This window comes from Mus musculus, chromosome 7 (genome assembly GCF_000001635.26).
Source record: "Mus musculus strain C57BL/6J chromosome 7, GRCm38.p6 C57BL/6J".
NCBI lineage: Eukaryota > Metazoa > Chordata > Mammalia > Rodentia > Muridae > Mus > Mus musculus.
Window position 1 is genome coordinate 115,650,616 of NC_000073.6, and position 14,229 is coordinate 115,664,844.

At 39.4% G+C, this 14,229-nt stretch overlaps 1 protein-coding gene across 50 annotated transcripts in view; it reads right to left on the bottom strand.

Annotated features, from left to right (window-relative positions):
• The window catches only part of Sox6 (SRY (sex determining region Y)-box 6), a 569,905-nt gene that overhangs the window by 179,744 nt on the left and 375,932 nt on the right, over positions 1 to 14,229 (bottom strand). For all 50 annotated transcript variants that reach the window (XM_030242289.1, XM_017322068.2, XM_030242296.1 and 47 more), the window contains 2 exons: positions 11,657 to 11,829; positions 8,901 to 8,969 (listed from right to left, as the gene is read on the bottom strand). In XM_030242289.1, coding sequence (XP_030098149.1) covers positions 8,901 to 8,969; positions 11,657 to 11,829 — 242 coding nt within the window. The remainder of the gene's footprint in view (positions 1 to 8,900; positions 8,970 to 11,656; positions 11,830 to 14,229) is intronic.

Genomic DNA, 14,229 nt, shown 5'->3' on the forward strand with positions numbered 1-14,229 from the left:
ATAATAAAAGTCATGTGATCTCTGAAAATTCACTTTCTAAGTGTTTTGTCTCTTTCTGGAAGAGTATATTTCATTTTGAAGTGTACCATCTCTTAAAAACATACACCTGTTATCATCAGTTTCTTGTGCTCCCCATATACCCCTGCAGAAATTAAAAGTCAAACTATTGGAAACACTAGCCAGAGTTATCTGCTTCAGATACAGTCTGCTTAAGTTAAGTGTCTATTACCAAAGATGAAAGTATATTTTAATAAGTCATTTAGTTTTTAGGCTGTATCTCAACTCTCTGGATTATTGAAAGTATGAATGAATAAATTGATGGATGGATGGATGGACGGATGGATGGATGGATGGGTGAGTGGTAGACAGATAGATGAGTGGAAGAGTCGGTGGATGGGAGAGTGGATGGATGGTTGGATAGAAAAACAGATGGACAGACAGCAGATCTAAAAAACCTAGAATTCACATTTAGGCATGTAATATATATTATCATGTAAAGGTCAACATTTCTCAATTCTTATTACCCACTACAATTATACACAAATAAATTTTTAGCTATGCCCATGCTAGGACTGTAGCCTAACTAATTAAATAATTACACCAGGATATTTCACATGGGTATTAGATGCCAGTACTTGTTAAAGTCTTTCACGTAATGACGAGGTACAAACAAGGTTGAGGATCATAAACATGCAACTTCGTCAATCACTGCTCATTTTCATCAACCAAAAGAAAATGTTTTTAAAAAAGTTTTTAACAGGAAGAAAAGTTATTGACCCTCAGGATAGGCCCAAAATACTTTAAAGTCCCCAAAAGTAATGCAGACCAGAAAGTTTATATGCAAATACCTAAAGATTCTCAAACATAGATATATCTCAAACTATGTCACAAAAGATTCCAGTCCATTCTTTTTACCTCTTAGTTGAAGTAAACTGAGTCCACGGCAATGGCTTGACCTTTTCCATTTACTAATGAAGAGTGTGCACTACCCTGGTATGAGCGGTGGAGGCAGGCTGAGTACTTAGAATTCAAATGTAAGAGTCATCAAGGTCTTTTATTTTATAAACCAGTAAAATTTAATAGACAAGTGAATGAAGAATAAATAAATACAAAAGCAGAGACCTACGTGTAGTTCATAGCATTTATCAAATAAAACTACTAGAAAAGGAAGCAGGCAACATCTATGATGACTATTGCTCCCTAAAAAGAAAGGACATTTTCAATTCCTAAAAGGTGAAATGTAAGGAGTGTTGCTTTTAAGTTGGCTCTGTGGTCAACGTGTGCAACCCTCTCCTTCCCTGGCCGTGAGTGAGGACCTTGAGGCAGCCTCGATGTGCAGTGGAGGAGAACACGCACCGCCCCTTCCTGCAGTGCTTGCTCAGGAACTTCTCAAACTCCATCAGCAACAGCTTTCAGACTGATCCAAATGCAGGTGCTCAGCCACTGTTTGCTTAAAGATTTTATTTCTACTAAAGTTGTTTTTCTCTCTCAAATACGTTTATTTCATAGAAAACATTGTGTCACTGCCTACAAATAAAACAAAAATGGCTCATCAGTAGAACATAACCAGAACCTTGGAAAATAGTGAGTTTGAACCAAGGTACCTGCGGGGCTACGTTAGTTAGGGCTGCTTCCAGAAGACATGGGTTATTAAAAGGAAACTCAGTGCCAGGCATGAGATATTTCCTTAGGAGTTATTAGTCAGGGCAGGTCCCCAGGTACCTACAACAACACAGCCTATCATCCTTGGTTGCTTGCCATAACTAAACAGTGGGCCCCTAGTGCTGGAGACAACACACAGCTTAGTTACAGAAGGCAGAGAAATATATATTTAAATGAGCAGAAAACTATGTCCCTGCTGGCTACCTTCCAAAGTTCCACTGTGTAGGCTCTTGGAAAAGCCACCAATGATCTGACCTAGCACTGGACCCTGCATGCTAAAGTACTGACGGGCCAGGCAAGATGTATTGACAGAGAAATGGTGGCATGACTGTTACAGGTAATAAACTTCTTTCTGATTGATTCTGAGGCTGTTATTATAAACCCGGTCAAAAGTACTTGACAAGGAAGGTCATTTGGCCTGGTGAGGGAATATATCGGTCTTTTGTTACATTGGTCATGTTGTCAAAATGCTTTCTAAGTCTTTCTTTATATCCATAGATCTTTGCTGCTCTCATCCGTGACCAGGGAAGCTTCTTTTTAGTGAAGAGTCTCTCATAACCAGTCAAAGTGTTGGATACTAGAGACCAGGTGCTCAGATTAAACAAAGTGTTATTTTTTAAAAGGAAAAGTAAGTATTTATCTTAGAAAAAATTAAATAAGTAAATAAGCTGAGGCCACATGTGGTGGTCCATGTTCTTAGTGGTAGCACTTGGAAGTTGAGTCAGAAGAATCACTGCAAGTTCAAGGCCAGTGTGGGCAATGTAGTGTAACATTATCTCAAAAAGAGACAGTGATAAAAATATATATACATATCCCATTATTATCATATTAGAAACCCCTCTCTCTGACACATACATATGAAAGAAAGGCAGGGGGAGGAAGGAATGAGATTCACTAAAGACTTATATAAAACTGAACCTTCAATGCAAAGAGGACCAAGAAACCAACAGAGTTACTTTCTTCTTATAAGACTGAGTCACTACCATGTTATGTCACCTGCTGATGGCACTAGGATCATCTTACCCACTGGGCAGCTTCATGCCCTGCCTAGAAGAGAAGACTTTCTACCACTTTAATCCCAAGCAAGGAACAGACTCTCTGGCTTCCATGAATTTTCAGAATCTCTGATTTAGGAAGCTGGGGATAAGATCTGGGAGATGAACAGGTCCAAGAAGCTGTGGGACTTTAGAGAGTACCAGAGCAAAAGAGGGGAGGTTCATACACAGGAAAACCACAGACTTATGATCTCCAGTTTCCCTTTGCCTAGCATCTACACAAGGCCGTGTTAGGAAAGCAGGAAACTAGAGGACTAAGTCTTCAGAGCATCATATGAGATCTTGTCTATACTTTTCTTATTTCTAGACCCATTCCAAACTAAGCAATCTAGAGTGATTAATGAGTAGTTTTAAACCACAGTAAGGGTTTGTCATTTTAGCTTTTATGGCCCTTGCAATTCATAAATTACAGCAGCTTTACCTATTCTTTATAATCTAGAAACTTCATTATTAAAATGTTTGAAGCAGGCTATACAGCATCTATCATTACTTTAAAAGTTAATTATATTACAGAAAAGAAATAATTAGATTTGCATTTTTATCTTGGTTTTAAACTTCGAAAGAAGATCACCACAGCTTGCCTGTGGGCAACTGAAAACAGCATGCAGCAGAGAAATAGAGAGGAGAGAGGGTCTGTTTTTCTTGGCTAATTCATGATTGAAGATAGAATTACAAGATATTTTAAGGGCTTGCTGAAGCTGGGGGCTAATCCTAGACTTGTAAGCTTTGTTTATTTCACTGCGTGGCAAGAGACTACCAGACACATGTACAATGCCAATAGAAGTATCAAATTGCTTTCGATGGATTTATTTGCTACTTTCTGAGGCTTTTGGAAGGATATCCATTACCTGATCGATAGCACACAGCACCAGACTATTTGCTAGAGCCAACACAGGGGCAGTGTAATTGCCTTTTGTTTCTCAATCCTAAATACAGTTAGAAAAGAGATGCAACCTAAGCTGAGAGTGAAAGCCAGCTCGTGACTGTGCTCTGCTCTAGCCATCTTGGAAAGACAATAAATGGAAGGTCCAGCTCTTAAAATTAGAGGTCAATTAGATACTTAACGATAAAGCATATCTTCAAATATATATCTATTATTTTATGCTAGCAAAAAATTAATTAACCAGGTCAAGCAGGCCATGAAGGCTAATGTACAAAGTAATTATTTCTGATCTTTAGACGACTACTTCACATTAAAAGGTAGTCCTTTATTCTGCTCAGCAGATACCTGAAATGTCTATAGTTAATCATCCTGAAGGAAGCCACAAGCAAAGCTTATCTGAAAAACAGGGGACATCTGAAGCCATCCTGTTTGATTGCTTAAGGTGATTGTTTTCTTGTTGGAATATTTGTGTATCCCTGTATCACATGGCAAGAAGGAGAGCATACCTTTATTGGTGTTCTACCACACAAGTAATGCAGACACAAACGACATATGCCAGCAGCATATAAGGGCATATCATAACCAAAAGAGAAAAACACTACATATGAAAATATTCATATACTCTTAAGAGTAAATCTTCCATGAAGCTAAACAGAATAACAATTTTGGGGGAAGGTTAATAAACAGCATGTTCTACAGCAGTTAAAAGGGAGAGCTTTCAGCAAGACAGAAGCTCTGGAAAGAAGTAGTGTGGCATTTGTTTCTGGATTTCTACAGATTGAGTTTCCAATCTAACATGTGTTTGAAGTGATAGAGAAGGGTGAGAAATATTGGATATTGATCACAAAATTGATAATGATTCCAAACTTCACAGTTTTACTCAAGAAGATTAGTATTCATGAATCGACAACATCTGCCCTTGTCCAGAAAGCCAAGTGCCTCAGGAAATCCCCCACAGCCATTTCCCCCAGAAGAGTGTGTTCTTTAGTCAGTCTTAAAGACAGACCACTTGAATGACTCTAAACTCTGGTCTGAAAAGACTTGGATCATTAGATAACTCCATTTATTTCTGGAAAAGTAATTTTTTTCACAAAGATATTTGAATGAGCTGGATTCTTTTACAAAGACCAAGTTGCAACCCTAAGATGCCATCATTAAATGTATTCCCAATGACAGGTTATAGATGTCAATATGGTATATTATATCCATGAAGAATGGTTTTTCTGATTCAAACCTATAATATGGTCAAATGAAAGTAGATGAAGGAATATATAAAAGAATAAGATCTAGATTTATAAAATATTTTCATCTACTATACCCTTATCTTGACTGGTTGATTAAAATATTATAGCAACTATTAAATATATTTTTGAAGTGGGTTCTGTATGCCAGTTCACATCACTCATGAATGAGATGCTTTAGAACACTAGTGGAGGTGCTACAGTGCAGCAGGTAGGGAACGTGGGTTGAAATGACTGACGCCACTATCTTCCTTTGGAGTTAAGAAGCAACTTCGCTGAGCAGAAAGACCCACATTCTATGACCTTTTTGTTTACATCCCATGGTCTTGCTGTCCAGAAATATCAATCATGCCTGACTTTTCCTGTGTTCCATAGAGGAGGTCCACCTAATATGCAACAACCTTGAGGAATCACCATTTCCCAAAGCACAAACAGGGCTCTGAGTTCAACAAGCAAATAGCATCTGCTAATATTAAGCTATGTTAATAATCCTTTAAATCATAATTTTGTTTTTAATGGTAAGCATTAGCTCACTAAAACCATTTTAAAAATCACTAAATCACTGATTTTTTTTTTCAACTCCACTTACACAGTCTTAGAGATCCTTTTTTCAAAATGTAGTTAGGATCCCCGAAGGCAAAATTATGAAGAAAAAAAAAAGCCTGTTCAAAGAGGAAAAAAAATAAAGGGAAAATTCTCTCAACTGCACATATAGGTTCTAAATGATTGCACATAAAATTCTCATCAGGACCTTTACAATACCATCTCAGTCACATCTTTCTCTAGGTCCAATGAAAGACCATGGTTTTCATTCTGGGCAAATCATTGAGGTTTTCATTTGTTGCTCTTATAATAGATCCAGATGTGTTTGTATGCAGTTAAGAGAGTGTAGACATTTTTCTCCTTTCTTCTAAAGCTTGCCAATTGAAAAACAAATCAGCATAGTGAACTAGAGTAGCGTCTTGACTGTAGCTACTTAATAAGGGACGGCTGATTGTGAAGGCAATTTTTGCTGAACATGTGTGCCAACAGGTTCTAGAACTGTGAGAAGGGTACAAGTGTAATACTTTTTCAAATTGTCTTTGCAGTCGTTGGGAACTTTAAGAAAAGCATTAATCTGCCCTTTAACACCAGAGCTAGGAAGGCAGAACAAGCCGATTTCTCTGGGTTCAAGGCCAATCTGGTCTACACACTGAGACCTAGTCTCAGGAAAAAAAAAAAAAATTAAGAGGCTAGATTTGATTTTTAATCATCTGGTTTGTTTGTTCTGTTTCAAATGGAAGAATGTTTTCTTTGTGAAAAAAAAAAAAGAACTGTTGAAACAGCCTTTAAGCTCACATTTTCCCCCTAAAATGTCATTGAAATTAACCAAACTATAATCTTTCTCATAAAATATGTTTATGGCTGGTGAGAAAGTATCTTTAACGTGTATCCTCTCCCAAAGAACTGATTGAAAGGTTGAAAATCAAAATTATGCCTTGTAAGAGTGAGAGATAAATAAGTTTAGTGCAAAGAGTGTTTGCAGCATTTAAAAATTCTTAGAGAGAAAGATCTCCCCCATAAGTGCTGACAAAGATGGGTCGGATCCCAGGACAGAAGGAACAGCAAGCACAAGCCTAGCCACTCTCTCCTTCTAAAAAGCACAGAATCGTGTTAGAAAGAAACTTAAATCCGTAAAATCCACTGAACAATGACATTATACAGCTCTGCTGTTTTATAACTTGGATTTCTGAGTTCAAGTGCTGATTAGCTAAATTAAAAAATAAATAAACAATGAAAATGTGCCCAATAATTAGGCAGTTAAAATTCTATTAGTAAACTTGAAAGAAGAGAAGCTTATCTTTTTCTCTGTCTCTGTCTCTGTCTCTGTCTCTGTCTCTGTCTGTCTCTGTCTCTGAGTGTGTGTGTGCGTGCCAGAGGGTACACATGAGAAAGGCTGCATAGCATGTATGTACACACCTGTAGAAAGCAGAAATCAACCTTGCATGCTATTTCTCCTGTGCCATCTGTCTTATTTTATCAAGACAGTCTCTCTCTCATCAGCTTGGAGCTTAGCACTGAGGCTAGTCTGATTAGCCAGCAAGCCCCAGAAGTGCACCTAGCTCTGCTACCCCAGTATGCGTTCTGGGTCAGAACCGAGGCCTTTATGGTATGTGACAGGCAAGCATTTTACCAACTGAGCAATCTCTCAAGGCCCATCTCTATTTTCTCAAACTGAATATTCAAGCTAATATTTTAAGATTGTGTTCCACAGTTACTTAAAACATGTCAATTTCATGTTTTCATGTTACAATAATAAAATCATATGTAATCAGTAACTATAATATTTCATAAAATACTATGAACTAACTGCTATGTATCTGAGGTTTTCAGTAGCAGGGGAAGGTATCAATCAAGATAGTCAGTTGACATAAATAACATTGGCTGAAGAGCAGACTATATTAGAAATACATAAACACATACGCTTACTAGAGTATCCATATTGATAACTAACTGATCATGTTATTTAACACCCCTGAGTTCTTGGAAAAGGAACCAGAGAAACGTAAGAAACCACAGACTAAAAATCTTAATGTCAGAAGAAGGAAATACACTGGAAACCTTAATAAGAGCAGACAAGTGGACACCTGGATAGCTATGTAATTAAGGACCTCAGCATGAGACATGAAAGAGATATCATGAAGAGAAATTATTCCCAGATTTAATTGTAAAGTCTGACCATCAAAAATGCAAAAGACATTCCATCTTGATTTTGAAACGTAGGTTTGAATACAAAATCAGAACACAACCAGAAAACACATTCCAGTTCTGTTCTCCCAGTGAAGTTGCTGAAACAAAAAGCTAAATTGAGGAGAGGCACCTCTTCAGACACTGTTGGAATTGTCAATGTAGTCACGGTGCCCAGCACAGTAAGAAAGGTTAACAAAACGAAGCAAAGATCTAAGTTAAAATCGCTGGAATTCTTCAATAGAGCATTAGAAGAAGCTATGGGCTTATGCTATTGGTGCTTTTGGAAGTATTAGAAGGCAGGACATCAACCCCTGGAAAAGCACTCATAATTCTCAGAAGACACTGGCTCAGCTGTGATGGTCTAGATCTCAATGGGTTAGAAAATATCTACAACAAACAAGAGAAAGATTTCTGTTGCTGGCAAAGTATAGCTCTGGGACCAGTCAGTGTTCTGAAGATTAATCTAGACAACTAGTGCTTTATTTATTTATTTATTCCAGCACTTTCTAGAATTCATATTTAGTTTTCTATTCAGAAATAAAAGCCATTCTCCCTATCGATCTGAAGCAGCTGTTAGTTGAGTTAATCAAGTGTCTAAAGGAACAACATAAATCAGACTGTCACCTTCCCTTTTGTAGACCTGTAATGAACTACACATTTTCATACTGCTGCTAGAATGAATAAATAAATACAAACATACATACATACATACATACATACATACATACATACATAATACATAAAAGCTTTTCTAAAGTACGTCACAATTATTCAGAGCCATCTTTCTTGCTGTCTCAATTGTAAGCTCCTTGAAGACAAGCCACTGTTCATTTCTATGTCTGCTTTGCCCTGTATCCAAATATACTGCCATTAGTATTTTCTAAAAAAGAATTAACTAACAGACTTTTCCCAAATTCTTCTCAGAATTGACCCAACCAGTCCTTCCTAACAAGTAAATAAAAGCAATCTTCTTTCTGCAGCCCTATTGCATAATAAAACACAGAGCAAAAAGTGGCTTTTAGCAGTGAAAACAGCATCTCATGCTGCCTTGGAAACCAAGAGGCTTCAGCCTGGTGGCATCAGGGCAAATAGAAAAAGGCAGGATTGAGGAGAATGGGCAGATGGACTCTGCTCACACATCACACCAGAGAAGGATGCTGTGACCCCCACCTGGCTGTCCTCTTGGACCACAACTGTGTACAGCATCGTCCTTGAATAACAGCCACGTTGGCACTGTTGATAAGATGGTCATTTACAACACTTTAAGTTCCATTTTGGAAGAGGAGTACATCTACAGATAGTCAGATGAGGGCAATAAAACACACTGACCTGGATCTGTTGCTGCAGGAGATTAATCTTGTGCTGCTGCTGTAGAAGTTGCTGCTGTTGTCTTGCGATCTATCAGAAATAAAGTTCCATTAGGTTAAAATGAAATGCTTGTACCTTTGCCATTACCTCTGCATCTCTCCTGCTACTCCCTGATGCCGTACTGCACCTCAGTGTGAAAGACTCCCTTTGGAAGGAGGCCATGGGACCAGAGAGGAGGGGAAGAACCTGAGCTAGTGGGGGTGCCTCTCTTTATCCAGAGGTACAAATGACAGCCCTGTGCCCTAGCTGAAAGCTAGCTCCTCAATATGCACTGACTTGCTGGAGACCACAGACTTTGGAAACTAGATCCTTACAGAATAAAACAGAAAAATCCTGGCCACATTTGTCTAACGAGGATAGTCTGGCTATAAAAAGTAAAATCTGCAAGTAAAAGGCTTCCTAATGTGCCACAGGTCTATTTCTGTCATAAGCCCTAGCAGACTTATAAATATTATCAAAAGAACATAAAAACAACGTAGTAAACAGGGAAAAAACTTTAGCTTTTTGGATGACACTCTGTGCTCTACAAGGCATTTTTAAGATAGGCTGTGCTGTAATTTCAATTTACCCTTTAGGGTGACGCACTGGTTCCCAGTACAGGATTTGCATACAGGTGTTCTATTCCCTTTCTTTGCACAGCAATCAAACTCAGCATCTCAGGAGGTTATCTGGGCTACAAAAAGAAATACTAGCCATAAAACACAAACCCTAGCAGAGGCTGCCCATGCGTAGGGAAAATACCTTTTCTAAAATGGTGGAGCTTGCTGCCTAACTAGATGGGAGTCAGTGTTCAGCTGCATTCTGTGCCCACTCACTACCCAGCTCACATTGACTGCAGCCTCAGGCTCTAAAGAGGTTTCTTCCAGAGTATACACTGCAAAGCAGGGAGGCACGGGGAGTCCAAGAGCTCCCAGGAGGACCTAGTGTCATAGTGCGTTGTGCTCAAGATCTCCTCTTTGTACCTATTTCCATAACCCAGGATTCTAAGATGAGCTATGGGGGTGAAACTGCGTGCCAATGACTCCAGCCTCTACCATGTTCATCTTCCTGCTTCCTGTCACTCTCCCTTGCCTAGAACAGGAGAAATACCCAATCATGTCATCCAGCATAGAAGGGCAATAGTGGGAGACTTTCTGATGCTGCTCCGTCGCTTCTGGGGACAACTGGCTCGTACCGGAAGCATAATGCTAGGGTCTTTAAGCAACCCCAGTTTGGGAACTGGGATTGTGTTTTCCCAGAATTTAGAGTCCATAGGAAAACAGGATTTAATAAGGTTAGGACAGCCTGCTCTGGCTTGTTGCCACTCAAATCAGAAACGGACCACTCACTTTGCAGCTCTAGGTATGGAGCTTTGAATATTTATTTCCCCTTAGCAAACTGGTGAAACACCACTAGGCATCTAATATTGATGGTCCCTCGTAAATGATAAAGTGCTGCCTAGAAATGCATCGGAAACACCACAGCGCAATTACCATCATCCACTCTGCACACATGGGTTTGACACAGTGAAGTATGGTACATAAGCACCATGTGGCTCAAACTCGGAATTTTATTTGCCAATCGGTTGAGCTACATGCTCGCTTCATTGAGCATGACAACCTAGTTTTAAGTGTCATTTAATTTTCATTTTGAAATATAATTACAAAGTGTTCACTGTAAGATATCACTCGTCTGCAAATGTGTCAAGATTAATTTGTGCTAGCTTATTCACAAGTGTCAATAGTTAATTACTGTGTCATCTCTGGATGGCTAAATGACATTCTAACTTCTGATTTTTTACAGTGTTCCTTTATGTTATTTTCCATTAGGGGCTGAGTCCATATTCCTACATGTGGGCAAATACTCAAGCATATAAAATACCAGACGTCACAACTCATTAAAATCAACAGAGCATATACTGCTCTATATATCCCTGTAAAATACATTTAACTGAAAAGATAATTCCAGTAATAATGTCAGAATTTTAAAAACTGCACATTAATTTGGGTCTGTCTGATCTAGGACGTGAGAGGCTATGCTATAGGATCATTGTTATATTAATGCACTCTGGGAGACAAAAAACTCACTTGTAAAAGCGGTTCATTTTCTAAAAGACGTACATTTAAACTCTGATATTTTTTTCTATGTTCTCATTTCTGAGTCAATCAAGTTCTTTGAGGATTCATGTACTAATTTGTTCAATGCCTCGCCTCACGCACACTATAGAGACTGTAACTCACCATCCAAACCAACACTGCTTTCACATGGATACGGGATGGGATATTAATAATTACCTTGGAAAGTAAACATAAGCCAGGCAGCGCTATTTGGGGAAGATTGAGCACTTTTAAAGTTAAAGGAAAGCGTTTCTAGAGGGGACAGTAAGGCCCCAGTTAGCATGAGTATGCTCTGGGTGACTCTGTGGATGACTATACCTAAGTATTTCAAATCACACCTTCCAAAAGCAATGTCTCTGGTCTGTACTGCTGCCTAGGATGTATTTCTTTGCCCCCTTGAAGACTCTAAATTACTAGAAGTTTCCCTCCTCTCTTTCCCTCCCTCCCTCCTTCTCTTTCTCTCTTTTTGTTCTTTCCTTTTTCTTCTCTTGAATTTCTATGATTTTATTTTCTGAAGAAAACCTCCAACAAGTAGACCAATTAGTGTGATTGCTTGCTGAGCTTGGCGCCGCCCCCCCCCACGCCCCCATCTCCAGTTCCCTGGCTCTTTGTGAGCCTCACCTGTTCTTGCTGTTGGCGAGCAAGGTCCATTTGCTGCCGCTGTTTCTCGATCTGCGATGCTGCCAGCTTTTTCTGTTCATCATGGGCTGCCAGGAGCTGCTCCCGCAAGCTGATCAGCTGGGTAATCATGGTGGAGAGTTGCCGTTCTTTCTCTGCAAGGCTCTCAGGTGTACCTAAAATGGAAATGAGAGGAAATCTCACAAGCTTGAGGAATGTCTTGCAGGAATCAGAGAAAGAGGGGCCCAATTTAGGAGGAGAACCTCTTGGACAAGAGTCTGGGACTGGGAGTATTTGCCATGAAGTGCATTGTGCTGTGATGTGGTTCGTGCTTACCATGCCCAGCACTGTGTTGTCACCTAGCATCCCTTCCCCTCTCTAAAATCAAACCAAAGCAGACTAACCTACCATCTAACATCTTTCACAGCACACAAATCCTTTGAGCAAACCAAGAAACCTGAGGTATTTAATGGTGGCTGTGGGGGGGGGGGGGGCGGGGAGAGATATTTTCTTCAGTGGTGTAGCTACAAGTAAGGAGCCCCAGCTCCTGTATCCTTACCTGTGTCCCTGGAAGTAACCCTAGTTAAACTCATTGGGTTACCTAAAACTAAAGAATGAAAACACACATAGATAGGAAAGCACATGGGGTGGGCATTGTGGGACAAGTTCAGAGGAGGAAGGAGATGGACAAGAGTGGGAAGGGGATATCAGATATAATCAGAGGTTTCATCAAAATGCACTATATACCAAAAATGTTGCCACAAACATACTATTATGTAGAACTAATATATGCTAATTTAAAAAAACTTTTAAAAAAAAAACCAAAGTTCTAAAGTCCTGACCAAAATGCAGAAACTTTACATATTTTAATAGTCTATAACTACCCTTTCTTTAGTGGCATTATCAGTAGCAAAGAAACGGTAGGTGCTTACTAAGCACTATCTAAGGAACTTCCTAGCTGTGGTCCTCATAGGCTTTCTATTCTCAAAGGTCTGTCTGAAGTTCAGAGGTAAGAAAGAGGTCAAGCTCTTGGCCATGAAACAAGTTCTCCCAAGAGAATTAAAATAGCCTTAGGTAAGAACGTCTTAGGGTGGTGGTGGTGGTGGTGTTTTGGGTTTGTACTAGAGATCAAGCTAAGGTTTCCAGATTTGTCCTCAAAGGCAACAATGTTGCTTGGGGGGCTCCCTCACCCTTTGCCATTTGTCACTCCTCAAAGGGAGAAAACAGGCTCAGAGGCTGGAAAGGCCTGCACAAGGATGTGCAGCTTAATGAACGCAAAGACGCAGAGCACTTACGGTATGCGCTAATGGCACTGCACAGTCTTTTATGGGCAAATTGCACAGCTCTCTTAAGTAAAGGGGACAGAATCCTTTTGTGAATCTAAATTAGAGCATTTTAGCACAGTGTTAGATAAGGATTTCAGTCACTGTATTGGAGCCTCACTGGTTTCATTATAAAGAAGAGACCTATGCTTTGAAAGCTTTTCAGGAAGACGCCAGCAGCTGTCAAAGGGGATGAAGAGTGCCGATGTTTGTGAATGTGGAAGGGAAGACTTCCAGCCCTGGGAAGCCCTCCCCTTCACGCCTGCTAGGAAAGCACCCAGACCCAAGGAGCTAAACATATCTTAATTCTGTGTCCGATTATCTGAGAGGACTCCCAAGGGGGAAAAAAAGTGTCTTCAGAGTATGCTGGCTAGCCCTTGCTAGCATGGGATTACTTAAAGGGAAGACAGATGGTGGCAGAAAAGCAACCCAGGTAGAAAACTTTTGGATTTTAATAACCAACTCAGGAAAAAAAAAAAAAAAGCCTCCCTGACTGACCTGAAAGGATATCTATAATCAAAATTAAAAGACAAGAGTAAGAGTGAGGTACAAGAAAGGAGACACTGATTATTGAAACATACAGCAAACCAGGAATGGCTCTTGGAAATCATTAAAGAAGAAAAATGGGTTTTTATTTCATCAGTAGGCTTTTAGATTTGGTTAGAAGAAGAGGAGGAGGAGGAAGAGGAGGAAGAGGAAGAAGAGAAGAGAAAGAGAAAAGGGAGGAGGAGGAGGAAGAGGAAGAAGAGGAAGAGAAAGAGGGAGAGGAGAAAAAGGGGGAGAAGGAGAAGGAAGAAGAAGAGGGGGAGGAGTAAGAGGAAGAAGTTGTTATTAACCCAGAAATATTAAATAAGAAAAATATAAATGTTGCCAAAGGAGATCAAAAAACAATATGCTTTCATTACAATATACAGGACTGAGTGGCTACAGGAAAACTAAGGAGCTTATTTATTTACTGACTTCATTCTTTTTAATTCAGTAAATATCTTTTGATGAAAACAATGTGCCAGGCACTATATCAAATAATCATTATATGACTGTAAACCACTACTGAGAAACTGCAAGCAAAGCAAGTATGCTAAGGGAGGTTGGCCCAAGTCTGGATCCAAGTTCAAGGAAGGAAACCTAGAAAAGTCACAATTTAACAAGAAGAACATGCATTAACAAGATAAAGAGTGGAAATAACTTCTGATAACTACCAGAAAAATATGAAACATTACCACTGCAGGGGAAATACAGATAAGGGAAGGGTTG